At 38.7% G+C, this 19,027-nt stretch overlaps 1 protein-coding gene across 7 annotated transcripts in view; it reads left to right on the top strand.

Moving 5' to 3' along the window:
* The window catches only part of PALLD (palladin, cytoskeletal associated protein), a 187,451-nt gene that overhangs the window by 138,077 nt on the left and 30,347 nt on the right, over positions 1-19,027 (top strand). For 3 of the 7 annotated variants that reach the window (XM_041479772.1, XM_041479766.1, XM_041479767.1), the window contains one exon: positions 9,981-10,670. In XM_041479772.1, the coding sequence (XP_041335706.1) occupies positions 9,981-10,670 (690 nt within the window). Of the gene's footprint in view, positions 1-9,980; positions 10,671-19,027 lie in introns of those variants that run through there. The other 4 variants (XM_041479768.1, XM_041479770.1, XM_041479771.1 and 1 more) reach the window with 3 other exon arrangements.

Genomic DNA, 19,027 nt, shown 5'->3' on the forward strand with positions numbered 1-19,027 from the left:
AAGAGAGAATCTTCATAATTGTCAGACAAAATGGTTTTAAATCCTGAGAAATACACTTTGTAACTAGCTTTTTACAAACTACTCTGTGATCAGACTGAAAGCAAAAAAGACATTTATTTTGTCTGGGAGGTTTTCATTGCAGGGCAGATGGGAGGAGTGGAATTGATTTCTGGAGGTCAGCTGCAGGCAATTGAACAGGAAAGTCTGTACTACAACATAAAAATAGTAAAATTGCTAACTAGGATAAGTCAATACATTGTCTCTGAATATGTAAGTGTTAAATAATATGCAAGATGCCCTATTTTTGACTTATATCACACATCAGTATGTTGTACACTTTGAAAGTGTAAAGAAATCCTATAAAGAAAATCCCATAAATCAAATAGATTGATTTTCAGCATATTTGTTTACAAGATGATGTGTTTGTCTTACCAGAAACTGACACACAAAATATAAAGCCAGAATCTCTTGTGGTATGCACACTTAGTTTTAAAAGCCTCTTAGATTGTATGGTTTGGCTATCATGTCATGGTAGCTTATTTAGTGTATAGCCTACATTAGCAAATAGTGCCCAGAAACAAGGGTGGCTCCATAGAGTGAAGAAACTTGCTGAGGGTGTTGTATCTGCACACTTCAGGGTCATTGAGCTTTGGGATTTTAGTTTTTCCTTTTGGACTAGCTCTAGTCTGTTCCATGGACTCATAAGTGGCTCAAGTTGGTTAGTTCATTTGACCTGATAGGAAAGGAGTTCGTGTTCTCGAGAGGCTTCTCATGGATGCAAACCAGAGAAAAAGGAAGTGGGAAATGGTTGGAAATTTGTTTCAAAAGCACATTTCTGACCCAAGCAAAAACCCAAACGCAGAGGTGTCCTTACTGTTCCCTTAGGAGAAGTGTCAGGTTCCTTGTTTTTGGCTAGTCACCATGCTGGTCACAATTTCATTTGGGAAAAAATGAAATATAGTTTTTCCTTTTGTTTTCTCTGTATAAGATGGCTGGCTGCTTTCACTGGGAGCTAAGCAAGATCCAAAACAATTTTAGGGAAGGAACCAGCCATTCATGCTCATTGGCACAGTGTTTGTCTATAGCAAGTGTTTATCAGTATGCATTTGCCTGTATGATTCCTTCTTTTTTATGTGATTATACATCACTTAAGGTGCAGCTTAATTCAGATAAGAAGTCTTTACTACATATCTCCCATACTCAAGGTTGTTTGCTATAGTAAAAAACAAATAGTACTTGAAGCGAATAATCTTTATGGAATGTATTTTCACTCTGAAGTACAAAATAAATTATTTGTTCTGCCATTTATGCATAAGGTATTCCATTTAAGCTTTCCAGACCAATATACTGTACACTTAGCTAGCAGTTTTTAAAACAAAAAAAGAAAATCTCACTATTACATCACTATATCTATTTGTGAGCAAAATTCTGTTTAAAATTATGTGTTGCCATTGCAAGAAGCTGATTCAGGTTATATGTCAATGTCCAAATTCGTGTAACAACAGTATGCATTGTTTCTCTTTGTGGTGACAGGGAATGTAATTAGTACTGGTCAGGCCTATTCAAATGTTCAGGCACATGATATATTCTGACTACTTAAAAGCAGGTTTTGCCTGCAGTGACATCTGTGTACTGTAGTTGGATTTTGCTTCTGCTTAGTAATACTGCTGAAAGATTTTTTTTGTTTGTTTGTTTTAGCCAAGCAACGGGGAAATCATGTTTACAATGCCTTTTCAAAAAGTAGCAGCTCTTCATATCTGAGGGTGCTTTAGCAACATTTTGGGTATTGTAATTTTTCTTGTCTCTTTATACATCGGGGATGACACCTTGTAAAAACAAACAAAAAAGTTCAGCCTCCAAACTCACAGTTCTGAAATGCATGTCTGGCTAGATAAGGTGTGACAGTGCCCTGTAAATGATTATCATTTTGGGGATATAGCATCTTCTGCTGTATCAAACCTAAGTTATAATTGTGTTAGGATCGTATTGGTTGAATAAATGTCACAGAAGTTCTGGGCAATGCTGCAATGTTATTTTCAGTTTCCAGTGCTCCTGATAACAAGGCTGAAAGATTATTACTGTCTTTAGCCGTTGGTCTTACTTCATGGTACAGCTCCACCTTCCATAAAAGTTAGTGTAAGTTGTTGAGGGAGTTATTTTTGTGTGCACAGAAGGACTTCAGGAAGAATGGTATAGCACTACACTCTTATGACATTAAGATGGGGCTGACTTACTAAAGTAAGTCTATCATATGTTGTTGTAATGGAATTGCAGAAGTATATAACAATTTCATTTAAATACCAGTTCTCATGTATTTATTTCATTTTCAGTTGTTCTTTTTCATATGGTGATTTAAGAATAGGGTGTCTCCACTGAGTTTCAGTAACATAAACTAGTGATGTGTCAGCTGGTAATATCCCAGCTTTACACGAGGCAGCTATCTGCTCAAATGTCAGGTCTGTTTGTGAATACAGAATAGCTGATAAAAGGGCCTAGAACTTAGGTTCTAAAGCCACCTCAGTTTTGTGAGTATTTTTATTAGAGTGTTGAAATTTTTCCTAAAAACACATTGAGAGCAACTATGTTCTCCCTTTAATGTCAAGACATCCAGTAGCTACTCAGTTTTTTCCCTTTTTAATATATTATCCATTCATCCTCATGAAAGTATCTCTTTCAATAGTACAAAGCAGTCATCTTTAAAAGAACACACTTGACAGATACTGAAATGTTAATATTGAAGACTTGGAAGTCCAGTTTTAAGCCCTCTGTAACAGTTATTGAGTAGGCACAAAAATAAGCAAGTTTCCTAACTGGTGGTCAGTAGTGGATAAAATGTGATGATTTATACAGCATCTTGTTAATCAAATATACTAAATTTAAAATAAATACGTAAATTTAAAAAGACAACTGTGCATGTGTTGTTCCAGTGAGAAAATGTATAGTACTACATCTTTTTCTTCTGTTCACTTTTGGTTTTAGACTAGCAAAGTTTTTCATACTTTGAGATTTATTTTTTTTTCCACCCCATATTTTCTTGGAATATATATCAATCAGCACAGAACATAACCTTCTATGTAGTATAGCATAATCACAGTCAGAAGACCTATTTTTCTGTTTGCAGGCCAGTTCATTCCTGCATTCCAAGTAATGGAATTCCTACACTTTGGGCTGATCCAGCTGCAGATTGGAACCTGCATTGTAATTAATGGTAGTGCAATTTACCTCTTAATAACACAACACTTTTAGCTTCCTTTGTCAGTAAAACCTCTTGCCTGTGTAATATTTTAACTGTTATTTCTGTCACTGGATAGCCTGTGCACTAGTTGTACAACACAAGTGAATTACCCAGCCAGACAGATTTTTGACTACCAGACCAATTCTTATGATCTAACCCTACCAGAGATACGAAGTTTAGCATTTTTGCTAAAGCTGTATTGTATCTTTATGACTTTTGGGAACAATGAATGTGCACAAGAGCACCATTTCCTCTCTTTCTGTACCCAAGCTAAATGTGTTATCTCACTGGTGCATGTTTTGAAAAATGTCCCTGCAGTGGTATTGAGGGGTAAAAAATGGTTCCTGTCTCTGAAAGAATGGCTTGTGTTTGCTGAATACTGGCACCATCTCCACTGTTGGTTTCCTTAGCACTGAAATTACCTTGATGTGTTTGACAGATAATCAAACCAGAATGGAAAATGGGCACAGCTACAATGGCCACTTTTTAGGATAGATAGAAAAGTTTTAACAGCCAAATTACAGCAGGACTTCCTTACAAGAGAGTTCACAAACAATGCAGATGGTTTACACTTCTTATCTGTGTGTATGAAGTTTCTTAGATGAAAAGTTAAGCTCAGCTTCACAGTGTGCTTATAACACAGTCCCTGTGTTAGTTCTTGCACCGTATTTCTTCTAGGAGTGTATTAGGTTACATTAAAATTAATTATAAATGCTCCTGTATATCAACCTCAAATACAGAAAATATTTGTGTGAATCTGCATTTTCAGGTTGTTAAGCTTTGAAGGGAAGGTAATAAAAATGTTAAAGAGTTACAGCTGCTGGAGATGGTTCCTAGTTATAGTTCTCCAGTTACCCAGCATGAGGTTTAAATTGTAATGACAACCTGCATCCTCCCTGTAATGTTAGTATACACCAAATATGCCTCTGAATATTTTCATGCTGGAACCCTTTCAAACTGGTGCTGGTTTCTGTGTGTTTTTGTTATTCCCCCATCCTGTCCCCTCCATCACCTACCTCCCCCCCCATTTTTATTTTAACTGGTAATTCTAGTCTTACATAAATATGAACCCTTGCAGCATTTAAAACAGTCCTCTTCTTTTTCTCCACCACAATATAAGGGACTGGTCAGCCTCAGAAAACCTAAAGCTTGTCTAAATGCATTTGTATTGATATAGCCTGGAGGCTATCTGTGTCTTGAATACATAGCAGTTTTTGTGAAACGAGGCAACTATTCTCCCTTTACATCACATTCTTGGCTTGACATATATGAACACTTTTAACATTTCTAAAAATAAGTAAACATTTCTTCAGTGGATATTTCAGTTTGAGTTACTTTTGTATTCTGAGAATTTCTTTTCAGTACAGCTGTTAATTTGCTGGCCGATTAAGTTAGATTTGAGGGTTTTTTTTATTTTTAACAACTCAGTGATTAATAAGTTTGGTGGAAAAATTTTAATTGTATTAGGAATTTTGTCACGAGTAGACTTCCAGGTATCACATTTGTGTGATATGCGATTGTTATCATATTTTGGATAAGTTGGTATGTATATTTTAGTTTCTTAAATAGAAACTAAACTGTCAGAAGTAATAAACAAAATTGCTAATTTTCAACAGATACTGCATCAGTAAAATACACATGTTGTGCTTGTAGAAAGCAAATTAAATGTCTTTAAGAGCTACCTGACAGATCTGTCGTGCCGACTGCTGGGAGCCACAGATGCAGAAGCAGGTATCTGGTTTGGCTGCCCAGGAGCTAGAAAGATATAAACATATGTGATACTTTCCAATTTTAATAAATTAAAAAATTATGGGAAAAAATCATCCTGGCTTTTATTGTATAAATACCAACATTTAGAGATAAATATATCTTAATGTGCACATATAAAAATACTTCTATACATAGAGAGCTGCTGACATGGAACTCAGTGAGAAGAGCCCCTGCCATTTGATGCAGTGTGATAGTGACTGTCTCCCTTTTGGTAGAGCTCCAGCATAAATCTGAAGCAATAGTATTGAGTTAGAAGCTAGATCTTCTTTGGAAAGTACTGGAGGTGAGTGGTTCTTACCCCAAATATGCAGACATTTTCTGGCATTGTTTTTGAGTCTTAACTTAGAAAAGTAACTCAACCTTTTAAAGTTGTGCTTAATACTGATCATTTTTCATTTGAAATATTCCTGTACCTTTGTTTCAGTGGTATGTTTTCCAGTGGTATATTTCCGTAGAACTGCACCATCTGTTTCTCAAAGAGCAGGTCACTGATAGGATTGTGAAGGGGCCAGTCTGCTTTTGCTCAGGAATGACTTGAGACAGAAGGGAGCTCGTTATTCTTTCATACCTGAGATAAATAGGACTCTTTCTTTCAAACAAAAATTACCTTCCTTTGTCTGCCTTCCATTTGCTCCTTTTCTTTTATTAAGATCAGGAGGGACAAAATTTGGAATTTTAAAAAGTTATAGAAAACCTCACTTAATCTTGGTTCTTTACCTGTGGAAATTTATTTCCATTTACTTTGTGTACTGTGTTGTAAAACACTGACTAAATTTCAGTGCCCTTGCTGACTTCATGGTAGGCATAACTTGGTAGGGTTCATCTCATGTACAAGGACTTCAAGGCTGGAAGAGTATTTCTCTACCTTTTGGGAACTTCCCCTTCCAAGAAAGGTATTTTGGATAGAAGGGCTTCCACATGAACTTTTGTGTTTAAAGGTACACAAAGTTGATGATTAAACTGCAAACAGTAAGGTGCTTCCCAGAAGAGGGACATTGTTTCTCTAAATAAGCTTTTAAGTAAGTAAGGTAAAAGTAAAGTTGGTACATACCCTATTACTGGGAACATGTGAATGAGCCTAGGAGAGAAGTTAGGCATGAAGGATTTATTGCATTCCTGGAAATGCCATCTGTTGTAATGTTCTCTGCAATCCAGCAGCCAAGTCTTGTTGAGACTTGGAGAGATGTGCAACCAGTACCTATGTCCCCTCCTCTACTCCACTGTCTTCAGGCACTTGGAGTTACAGTTCCTGATGGGGGTTATTCCAGTTTAATTCTCAGTCACAGACTGCTCTGTTTTCAAAGCGATGTGATACAGAGGTTATCAGGAAGAAAAAGCATTATGAAAATGGGATAAAAGTATAAACCAGTCTATTGTAATTTAAGCCAAGTGCATACCTCACAATATGATTTCTCAAGTAGCTATTAAACTGTGGTGTGTGTATTGGCAACCATTGCTGTCCACCAAGAAACCTAATGTCTCGTGTCCCTAGTTTTTGCTTTTAACATCTGTTTTCAAAAGTTTCTTGCCATCCCATAGCTCTGAAAAGTCATCACCTTACTGAGCATGTTCCAAGTGCCTGGTACCAAACCTGTGCACAAAGCTACTCTTACAGGCAGCGTGGCTCAGAAACTTCTCATTTGTTGTAACTGATGTCTACTTTCATTAACATCTTGCTGCCTTACTGCTTGCATTTTGGAACTGTTTTAGCATACCTATTTAATAATCTGAAAATATATGTTAATATCTTGGTTAAGAATACCTGGCATTGGAAAAACATCACAAGTTCTAAAGCAGAACTTTTGAATATATTTATGTAGTATCAGGCCTGCTTTTTAGTGAGTTGAAATTTCTCAATATTCATTTTACCCTAGCTATGATTTTTTTTTAATTGCTTACCTTTACCATTTACTGATTGAATTGGCTAAAAATTACTTTTAAATGCTCATTCTTATAGTGTTATAGTTAATTATTTGGCAAAACAAAAAATTCCACATGAGAAAATAAGTTTATGCTCTATTGTTTAGACAAGCTTGATGCGTTCCCTGGATACACGTGTGCCCTTTAAAATTATAAAACATATTTCAACTAATTGGAAAGAGGATGTAATTACAATTAAATTAGTTTTTCTTGTAATCTCATCCAAAACCTAAACTCTTTTAATTCCCGTCTTTGTTTTCCTACTAATGAGAAATTAATAATTTTCATAATTTTGGCAGCTGGGCTCTCCCTGTCTTTGTCACAGCAGAGTTATCTTTCAGGGATCTACCTATGTAGAACTTCCACCACTGATGGTGTCGTTCCAAAGAAACACTGGTGAATTGTTATTCTTTCCTCTCCTTCTTCATAATGACACATCTCTAGGATACCTCTTCTGGAGAAAATAATACTGCAGTGTCTGATGTTAAAAGAATAGCTCTGAGGGAGAGAACATTCCTTTGCAGACAAGGATTGTGCACTTCTACAACTGGCATGAAAATTTACTCCAAGATGGTCTTTGTGGTTTTTTACCCCATGGACTGATGTGATAATGGTTGTGTTTGCATGCTATTTTTCAAGCAAACAAACAATTTAGGTGAAGTCTAAGCTGACCAAAAGCTGTTCAACTGGAGTCAGTACTGTCCTGGGCTAATAAACCCTGATTTACAGGCATGCATATTCCTGCGACCTCAGGTCATGCTTAGTGTGAGACCCGAGCAACCTCGTTTTTTGCCTGTCACCCTTTTGTAGAGATAGCCTGAATCTGGTCTCTGCTTCTGCCTGGCAGGGTCAGCAGCAGTGCAGGGCAGTGCTGCAGTGCTGCACTTGCATTGACAGGGCCATAGATGGGCATTTGTGGGATGCTGCTGGCCGGGCGCAGCGCCATGTGATTTGGCAAATGCAAATAAAAAGGTCTCAAGACATGACACTCCTACTTGCTTTCAGCACATGTTGGATAAACATAGTAGTGTTGGAGACAGCTAAGTTTCTTCTATATTCAACACCTTATTTACAATGCTAAATTTTCCCCTTTTTTGTTCTTTTACCTTAGTCTGTCTGTAATGAATGAAAAAAAAAATTGAGGGCGACTTTGATGAAAAATAAAATAACTATTATTTCTTAATAATTTTAGAGGTATTGGACAGTGGGTCTGCAAATATTCAGGCCAAAGATGCCGAATGAGGTGTAAGTAGTAATCTTACAGGGTTTTGTCTGTCCTGTCAGAAGTGACCTGAGCTGTTTCTGTCATCAACTAAGCAGGCTGAATGCTGATAGGAACTGAAATTGTGTTGTTTTAACTGATTTAAATAAAGGTGACTGTTAATTAATTACACAAAAATAGAAGAATAAGTTTCAGCCTGCATCCTGTGGAGTGAAAAGTTGAACTGATGGGGATTTGGAGTCTCTATTGTCAACATTAAGAAATGAATCATAAAATTTACAAAGTGAATTGTAACTTTCAGATGTTCTTGTTGCTAATTTAACTAAAAAAGTTAATCTCCTTTTAAGTGCTGAAATTTGTATTGTTAGTGAGACATTGCTAGAATTGAACCATCTTTACAACAACAGTGCCAAAGAAAGGCAACTCTTAAGTATAAGTTACTGATTTTTCAGTTTTCTGCCCTAAAACAGCTTGCTCCCCTTTTTCTTATCTAAGCAATCTTCTTTGGCCAGAGACCATCAGCAGAATTATTGTCAGAAAACATTTTCTGGGAAATGTAGATGGTTGGAATATCAAAACTAATCTTCAAGTGGAAAATATGATGTTATTACCATTTCTAATTTTGTTGCTATCAACAAAAGTATATTGTTGTGCCAGAATCACACATTCATATGCCATGCATTAGGCAGACTGCTTCTAAAATGTCTGCTTAGATGACCTAAATTATATATAAACAATGACATACTTGTATACAATAAAGTATTTATATATTAAATATACAGAAAAGGTATATGTGCATATGCTGAAACTTCATGGATAAAGTTACGTTTTCCAGCTGAAAAAGGACAAATTTAAGCAAGTCAGTCTGATGTATTGTCACATGGTAGACCACACAGTTAATTTTGAGCTTAGTGTCTTTCAAACAGCTGTATTGAGACAAAAAAAACCACCCAGCTCTGATTTGCTTCACTGCTGAACATTTTACAGTTTTCTTTTTTTTCCCCCTTAATTAAGAGTTCTGAGTTCTCCTGCTTATTAACTTTTTTAGTCTCTATGCTTCTTCCAGTGAATTTCTGCCTTTCTAAATGGAATTCTTACTTCCATTTGAGCTGATAGTACTGCAATGCCTCAGAACTATATTAAATATCTACTAAGATCCATCTCAGGACCTACAGTTGAAAATAAAACTGGGGAGAAAAAAAATGGGGACTCAAGACCTGGGGAAGCTCAGTTCACAGCTTCCCTAAGTTACAGATGTTTCTCAGATGTCTTTGCTCATCTATATACGTGGATGGCTCTAACACAGAAGTTGGTCCCTTGTCTCCAAGTCCCTTGCCTCATTTAAAGTATGGCTGCAATCAGGTCTGTCTGATTGGCCCACAGAGGCTACAGCAGAAATTCAGCTATGGCTGAGGTTGTTACTGGGTAAATATTTCAGCCTTATTCAAACAAGGCCATTGAAAAAAATCACAAGAAACAAAAAGAAACCTAGTTAAGAATTTCAGTACTTTTACCTTGAATTCCATTATCTGGATTGTGCCTTTAAAATATCTTAAGTGCTTCAAGATGCCATATAATTTACCTTTTTGGAGAATTGATGGTACTGTTAAATTCTATTATGCATACCCTTTTTCCTTCACCTTGAGGACAAAAAACTGGACTTTTGTAGCCATGTGTTAACTCTGAAGAAGTGGGGCTATTCAACATGTGTAAATGCTTTGAACTTTCCCTCTCTTTCCATTTTCCTGGACTGTAGACCAGTGGAACTTTTACTTCCTCCCCAGCCAGAACTGCATGTCTGATCATCTTTTTGTCTATTTTTCCTTCCCACAGGGACCCCCAAAAAATACAGCAGCTGCAGAACCAAATTCGTCTGGAGCAAGAAAGTGGACAGTGGTATCGACAGCAACCCGATCATCATCAGCACCCTCCCTCTTCTCCTTCCTTTCCTCCTCCCCCCTCCTTCCAGGAGCTTGAGTCCAGCCAGTCTGCCACCTCTCCTGTGCCAATGAGTATTCTTAACTCTCATACTTCCCCAACCATGCAGTCTTCCAGCTCCTTCAACTATGCTCGGCCTAAGCAGTTCATTGCTGCCCAGAACATCAGCCCTGCTTCAGGTTATGTGACTCCATCTTCTGGGTCATCTACATCTAGCCTTCCTTCTCCAATGTCTCCAACTGCTTCTCAAAAACAGTTTGGGAGAGTGCCAGTTCCTCCCTTCTCTCAGCAGTTTGCTCCAGAAGGGGAATATGCCTGGTCTCCTTCTTCTCCATCCCCTCCACCCCCACCTCCACCTGTCTTTAGTCCAACAGCGACATATCCAGTGTGTGATTCCTTTCCACTTCCACCTCCTCCACCTCCTCCTCTTCCTTCACTTTCTTCACCTTCCCACAGCCTGTCTCCAACTCCAAGATTTCCTAATTCCAGCCAGTCTCCAGCAGCTTTTCTCAGCTCCATGCTGCCATCCCAGCCACCACCCATTTCTGTCAACGCGTTAGGCCTCCCGAAAGGAGTGACGCCTCCGTAAGTATCAGCTGATGAGCTCCTTGATGTACTGCAGATTGTAATGAAGATTATTGCGCTTGCTTCATTTTTGCTTTTCTAGAGTCCTTTGCTGTTAGCAGTTATCTGAGAGGGAGAGATGTGTGAATAAATTGCAAGTGCTTCTGTGCTAGAGATGTGAGATCGTTTTTTAACCCTCAAAGAAGTGAGATTCTGAAAGAGCCCTACAGTAGGAACATAAAAGATGAGATGCTGAAGCTTTAAACTGGAGTTTAAGAAAACGTGAAAGCAGGAGCAAAAGGCTCTGCAGGCTCAGGGCAGTGGAAGGAGATCCAAGAAAACCCTTCTCATGGCCCAGTTCTTTTAAAGTCACATATTCAGTGATATTTGCAGTTTGTGTTCCTATTACATCTGCAGGTAGAGAAATATCAAGTAATGAGAGTGTCTTTCAGAAGTCCCTATAGCTTTGTGATACTGAAAACACAAGTGTTAAAGTACACATCTGATAACAAAGTGGCCATAACAGTTCATTTGCTTTGGCTAGAGATTTTGTTCTGAGGAAGTTTGGGAAAGTGTTTAGGGAGGGATTTAAAATAGCAGTGCATAAAAACAAACAGAATCCCTATCCCTAACAACTCTGCACACTTATTTTCCCCTTTTGTCTTCTCTAAAGGCCCAAATAGTATTTTGGAGCATGTCAGCTCCCATCATAGATCAGTTTTTCTTTCCACTGGCACTAGACTCTCATTCCATCCTTGGAGAACAAAGAGACATGCTGAAGAACAAAAATGAGAATAGCTGTGTCCAAGGCTTATTTATAACTTTGTCCAGAAGTTTGTCTAAACATATCTACAGTATCTAGGTGACTTGCTCAGCTACATACTGTTGCAGTGGGAAATTCTGTTATTTCAGTCCAAGATATGAAGAGGAAGAGTAAGAAGAAAGAAGACAGATATCAAAGTAATAAGTCATATATATGTTTTAAAAAGCATTTCTTTATCTTGATTTGTTTCATACAGCTCATTATGGAGGCTGGTCATGAAACATTTTTAGGAGAAAAATTAATAAATAGTGCAATTTGGCCTTGCAGTCATAATAGTTGTGATTTCTGTCTTACTGTGTCTTTTGCACTGGCTGAGTTTCACTATTGATACTGGGCACTGAAAATTGCATGATTAATTAACTGACAGCTTGACCAGTAAGCACAGCCCACTGAAGCCTGCCATTACCCTTGATTTTCCAAGAAAAGGCTCTAGTCCAGCTATACAGCTCTGACAAGAGCTGGATTAATTTTTGAGCTCACCTCAGTGTGCTGTGAGGGTAATAGCAGCAGCTTGAGCCTCTGCTGTGTCCCTCTTTCCCTGTTACTCTGTGCTTATGGATACATGTTCTCACTTGAAGCATTAGCTGTGTTCTTCCTCATTCCCTTTGATCTTTGGGCAGCGAAACAACTCTGCAAAGATCTTTCCCCCTTCCCTGTGCTCCTCACTTCCCCAAGTGCAGCAGCCAGTCTGGGTATGCACATGATGGTTTGTCTATCAATATTTCTCCCTCTCCGCCCCCAACAAGGCAGCAACCTCGGGGTCTGAGCTGAGGATGAGGTAGTTTGCTGTTTTTCTGCATTCCCTCAGGAAATAAAGTCCAGATGGGAGCTGGATCATGTTAACTATACTGAATGTATGTGTGTATAATTTGTGTGTGTATATATATGTGTGTGTTTATATATATATGTATATATATATATATATATACACAGTGAGCATTTGTCATCTGAATTATAACACTAAAACATGGTAAAATAGGTACTGTGTGATACAGAAAAGCCATAATCTATTGTTATGTATCTTTGATGCCAATTTTTCCCTGGCTTCTCCTTTTTCATGTTATTGTGTAGGTTAATGTCTGGTGTGTCTTGCTGAGTAAATCACTCTTTCCCATAATTCTAATATCACTTCTGGGCAGTTCTTCCCCTGGCCTCCATTTCCCCCTTACCTTTAGGTCTCTTCTTTGTGCTATAGCCTCAGTTCTTTTTTGGCCCCTTTCACTTTTTGCTTCTTTTCCTTTGTCTTTTGCTCCATTCTCACAAGTTCTCTTCAACATGTTTATCTTTCCGAGACATAGTTTCTGAGCTCCACACACTATTCCATAACTTCAGCCTGTAGTCTCACCATTTTGCCATGATCTCCAAGATCTATTGGTTGAAAATGATTATGCTGTTTCCTGACAGTGTGCTTTACAGACTGGGTGCAAGAAATAAACTGTTGCGTTCAAAGTTTTGCTTGGCAGCTGAAATGCAAGTCAAGCCATTTATCTTCAAAGACTTTGTCATTGCTATATCTGGGCACAACTACAGATCTGCTCCTCAAAAGTAGAACTTGGTAGGCATAATTTTTTTCAGTTTTGTGTTGTGGTAGGAGCAGAATAAAGGTGGAGGCAGTTATTTTTGGAAATGATCAAAGGCAGCACCAGTAAAGTTCTCTGTGGCTGTGTACAAACCAGTAGTCTTTGTTATTCCTCTTGGAGACAAACCTTCCCTTCATCAGCTTTCTTTGGTAATTTCCTTTCCCATGCATGTGTCATATTTGTTCTACTTAAAAGAGAAATCTATCCAAGGAGATGCAAGACAAAGCAAGAGGAACTCAAAGCTTTGGCCCAGCCCCAGAGATATGACATCATTGGCATAAGCAAAAACTGGTGCAATGAGTCCTGGGACTGGTGTGCCATGAAGGATGGTTACAGGCTTTTCAGGGGGGAGAGGCAGGGAGGTTGGCACTGTATGTAATAGAGGGTGTGGAATGAATGGTGCTTACAATTGGCAATGGCATGGTCAAAAGCCTCTGGATAAGAATTGAGGGTCAAACAAGTAATGCAGATGTCATCATGGGAGTTTACTACAGACCTCCTAGCCAGAATGGTGATGCTGATGAGGAACTAAGGTACACCTCTAAGTTAACCACTCTTATCCTTACGGGGCACTTCAACTTGGCAAATGTTAACTGAGAATGCCATACAGCTAATACAAGCAGGTCCAGAAGGTTCCTAAACAGATGGATAATCACTACATGGTGCAGATACTAAGGGAACCAACTCAGTAAGATGCCCTCCTTGATCTGCTGCTCATTAACAGAGAGAATGTTATGACTGAAGTGGAAATCGGTGGTTGTCTTGGCCACAGCAAACACAAAGCAATTGGATTTAAAACTTCAGACTGCTTAGGGAACTAAAGAGTAAGGTTGCCTGGGAAAATGTTTTTGATGGTGCTGGGGTCCATCAGTGCTGGTGACTTTTTAAGCACCACCTCCTGTGGGCACAGCAGCAGGCAATTCCAAAATGTTAGAACAGCAGGCTAGGTAGAAGGCCAACTTGGCTAGGTGCAGGGATCTTCTAGCGGTAAGGCAAAAAAAAGTAAATGTTTGACCAGCCAAAGCAAGGTGACATGGGAGGACTACAGAGATGCTGTTCGCCTCCATGGGGAGAAAACTGTGAGGGAAAAGCTCAATTAGAGCTGAAGCCAGCCAGTACTGTGTATGTAGCACAAAAAAAGAACTTTTAAAAATATGTTAGTTGCAAAAGGCAGTCCAGAAATAACAGTGACTTGTTAAATTATGAGAGTGTTCATCATACAAACAGGGACAAAAACGAGGTGGAGGTGGTTAATGCTGTCTTCAGCACCAGTCATGGGCTGTGGGGGTCCCAGTACCCTGAGCTGAAGAATGAGGATCCTGAGAATTATAAACTCAGAGTCAACTCTGAACTTGTGAGGGAATCATTGCTCCAGCTGGATCTCTGTAAGTCTATGGGGCCTGATGGGATTCATCCAAGAATCCTCAAAGAGCTGGCTGATGTCATTACAAGGCTTCTCTCAATGACTTTTTGAACTGTTTTGGGAATCTGGAGAGGTTCCACTTGACTTGATGCTGGCTAATGTTGTCCCAGTTTTCAAGAACAGCACAGAGGAAACTACAGGTCTGTCAGTCTCATTTCAGTGCCTGGTAGAATTATAGAGAAGATTACTCTTGGAGTTACTGAAAAACACCTGAAGTATAATGCAGTCATTGGCCAGAATGGCTTCATCAGGGGAAGGCCCTGTTTGACTAGCTTAATTTCCATTTGTGACAAGGTAACCCACCTAGCTGACCAAAGGAAGCCTGTTCATGTAATCACTTTGGAGTTTGGCTGAGCTTTCAATACTGTCTTTCATGGTGTCCTTCTGGAAAAAATATCCAGCATTCAGCTGGTTCAGCACATCACATGAGGGATGCTCAACGGGATCACAGGTCAGGCACAAAGAATTCCAGTAAATAGGGTTACATCAGGCTGGCAAACAGTCACTAGTGGGGTTCCATACATTTCCACTGTAGGGCCAGTGCTCTTCATAAATGACTTAGACACAGAACTCAAAGGAATACTAAGTAAATTTGCTGGTGATACTAAACTGGGGGGAACTGTCAACTACCTTGAGGGCAAAGAGACCCTAAAGAGAGATCTTGACAAATTAGAGGGTTGAGCCATCACCCACTGTATGAAGTTTAATGAAGGCAAGTGCTAGATTTTGCACCTGGGACATGGCAACCCTGGGTATACAAGAGGACTGGGGGATGAGAGGGCTGAGAGCAGCTGTTTGGAAAGGGACTGGGGTCCCTGATTGACAGAAAGTCATTGTGCCCTGGCAGCCAGGGCTAACCGTGCCCTGGTGGGCATCAGGCACAGCATCCCCAGCCAGGCAAGGAGGAGGGGATTGTCCTGCTCTGCTCTGCACTGGGGTGGCCTCACCTCAAGTCCTGTGTGCAGTTTTGGACACCATAGTACAAAAAAGACATTAAGCCATTAGAGAAGTCAAGAGGAGGGCAATGAAGATGGTGAAGGGCCTTGAGGAGAAGGTGTATGAGGAGTGGCTGAGGTCACTTGGTCTGTTCAGCCTGGAGAAAAGGAGACTGAGGGGAGACCTCATTGCAGTTACAGCTTCCTTGTGAGAGGAAGAGTAGGTGCAGGCACTGATCACTCCTCTGTGGTGACAGTGACAGGACCCAAGGGAATGGTCTGATGCTGAGTCAGGGCAGGTTTAGGTTGGATGTTAGGGCAAGGGTCTACACCCAAAGGGTGGTTGGGCACTCGAACAAGCTCCTCAGAGTAGTGGGCACAGCACCAAGGCTGACAGGATTCAAGGAGTGTTTGGACAATGCTCTCAAGCACATAGTGTAACTCTTGGGGTGTCCTGTGTGGGACCAGGAGTTGGATTCAGTTTTTCTTGTGGGTCTTTCCAACACAGAATATTCTATGATTCTGTAAAAATATTTCTAACCCTCTCTTCAATTCCTGTATTCTGTGGGCCCATGAACAGTAAATACCACAGTAATGTTTCAACATTTTCCTTGGTTTTGAACCCTGAAATTCTGTGGAAGTGACTGCATTAGCTAAACCAGTTTGAACCAATGAATATTATTTCCAGTTAAATTAGGATAGATTTGGAAAAATTGCAGTGGGAACTGTTAATTTGTTTGGAATGGAGTTTTTTGTGGTTTGGTTGTTTTGGATTTTTTTTAATAGCATGTGGTCTTACAGTCTTGCATGTATTATGGGAATACCTACTTGTGAATTTACTACATTTTATTTGGACGTCTGAAACCACAGAAGGAAGCTTTGTGTCATTAATACCTACTAACTAATCTTTAAATATTTTAAGCATTTATTTACAACAATATGGTGAGTGTTTCCGTTGAATAAATTATATCTCAATTTTCCAGTTAGCTCTAGACACTTCCTAGTGACCAGCATTTTCAAGCTGTGGCTATGGTGTGTTAGTTGAACAAGCTTTGGCAATAACTTTTTTTTATTAATGGAGTAGATTTGGTAGACTTTGTGTCTTGCTAGAGCATTGTGTTATTAAGCAGAAGAGAAGTGCTGGTGGAACTGCATAGCTAATTAAGTACTTAAGGGAATTATGAGCACTTGTCAGTAATTTCTGAGGTAAAACTTGGCTGGAGTAAGTTTGTTGAACACTGTTCTTAAAAATCTCAGTTCTTTCCTTCTTTGCCTAAAGAAAACTCCAGGGTGGGTGGATCTGTTGCATTCAGATTAGCTTTTGGTACCAAAAGACTTTCAGGGAACAGAGTTAACGTGACAGAAACGTACAATTGAGGCAGGTTAAGTTCATAGAAGCTAGAAACTGATCTTCACTGTTCCTAGAAAAAAACTCAAGTTACATGTGAAGGAACAGAAATAAGTATGCATACAAGTTCTAGCTAAGCACATACATTATATGTTTATATGAGCATTTGTGAAAGCACAAATTATCCCATGAGAAGTATTTGGTGACTATTTATTCAGTGAATATTTGCTTTTAAAAAGTATAAAACCTGCCACTAAAGGGTGTGGAATTATCCAACCTGGAGAAATGAGATCTCTTTCTAAGTATAAAAAATGTATATTGTTAGCTATACATATATCCTTTTGAAGGCAACTTTAAAAATTAATGATTTTCCTTAAAGCAGACCTTTTCTTAAAGTAGATATCTTCAGTAATACTACCTTAGTTAAAAACAGGAAAAAAATCTGACTGTACAGAATTGGTAAAAAAGCATGAATATTTATTTACTGCTTTCTGGAAAAGGATGGAAAATGGAAAAGAAAGCATTGTTTGAATGCAAGATTGTCCAAATTACCTTGTAGAAGGTAATTAAATAAGCTGCTTTTATCATTTACACAAAATTTAACTGCTGTCTCAGTGACCTTTAGAACATCCAAATCATAAAGGAGATTATGTGGGAATCATGAGAAGAGAAATATCAGAAAGAGATTGCACTTTTTTCTCCTTTGAATCAGAGCTGCTGGTCTGTTCTTGCAGGTGTGTTCTGTGACTTGTCCATTGCATTCTGTCTAAAATGGAACTGAAACAAATATTTTAGTAATCATCCTGTTCCTTTAGTCAACTGGCAACGATGGTGACCACTCAGGAAAAATATACTTGTCCATCCTTTTATCTTACAGCCTTCAACACTCTCCCAGCACAAAAGCCATCTTTCATTTTAGAGTAAACTGCATTGCTGTCCTATGTAGATGGGACTTACACTTTTCCTGATTCTGTAAGTTATGCTTGTCACACTTTCTAAAAATGGAGGTTATCTGCAGTATAATTGATGTGAAAATTGTGATATGTATGAGGAAATACCTTGATCAAGGACTCTAACATCAAACTGAGAAGACAGGTCAGGGTGTATTCTTTGCTTCTGAGAGAGAGAGAGAGACTTCATCTCTCTTTGCTGCCTTATTCAGTCATACCTGGAGGTATTCCCAGATAACGTATTGAGAAAACATATCTAAAGGCAAGTATTGCTGTAACTGGAAAAATTCCAGGAAATATCAGGGTTTGCATTCATTCTCAACCTCCAATTTTGTTAAGCTATTGCTCCTGTCCATTAAACTGTTTTTGTTTAAATTTTCTTGAAAATTTTCTTTTCCCATAGCTTGGATACTACTTGTGGCTGTTATACCAACGCTGTGATATTAGCTTTGATATTAGACCAGTTCTTGTTGGTTGTGCTAAGAACAACCTTAGCTTTGTTTGTACTGGGGGCTTTGTTTTTGCAGTTTTTGCACCTTTTGATTAGACATGTGCACATGATTATCATAAAATACCTGTTTGTATCAGCTTTTCTGAGATATGATGAACGCATGTTTGTTCCACTTGAACTTAGAAAAAGCAGGTTCCCAGATCTAATCAATTAAAGCTGTGCAAAAGTAGAGCTCAAGGATGTAACAGGGAGACACACAGACATTAGCCAAAATAACAGTATCCTGACAATCATTGCCTCTAGAAATATTAATTTTCAAGATATTTTTTATCCAGTTATTTTTCAAAATGGTATTTGCAGATACTTAAGAATATTGAAGATGGCAGTGAACTTAACTAAGAGAACTAGTACATGTATTTCCCTGTTAAAAAGACAGAGAGGCTGTTCACAGCATGGCTTTGATGCTTGTTTTGGTCTGCAGGTTTTTCTTTTCAGGGGACTTAATTTTATAACTATTTTAAACAGATCTGAATGCCACAAAAACATCTGTGAATGTGAAAGCTTGATACAATGTAAATTGTACAAGGTACAGTGATTGATATTTGTGGTGACCTTATCCAGTAACACCACATCAACTGGAATTTCTTGATATTTTGGATTTGACACCTTTTCCCAGTCCAGTGTAGCTTTTTCTTCACATGCTTCTAGCAGTTACCTGTTCTTCTAAAGATTTCGGGACTATGAGGATTGTGCCAGCCTTTTCTACATTCAGGAGCACTTGGTGCTTTAGTTGTTTCTTCTTGACCATCAGTTCTAGCATACTGCTGTAACAATCAGAAATTCAGATTACAAAATAGGCATTTGATTT

The sequence above is a fragment of the Pyrgilauda ruficollis genome, unplaced genomic scaffold, assembly GCF_017590135.1.
Source record: "Pyrgilauda ruficollis isolate IOZ18807 unplaced genomic scaffold, ASM1759013v1 scaffold5, whole genome shotgun sequence".
NCBI lineage: Eukaryota > Metazoa > Chordata > Aves > Passeriformes > Passeridae > Pyrgilauda > Pyrgilauda ruficollis.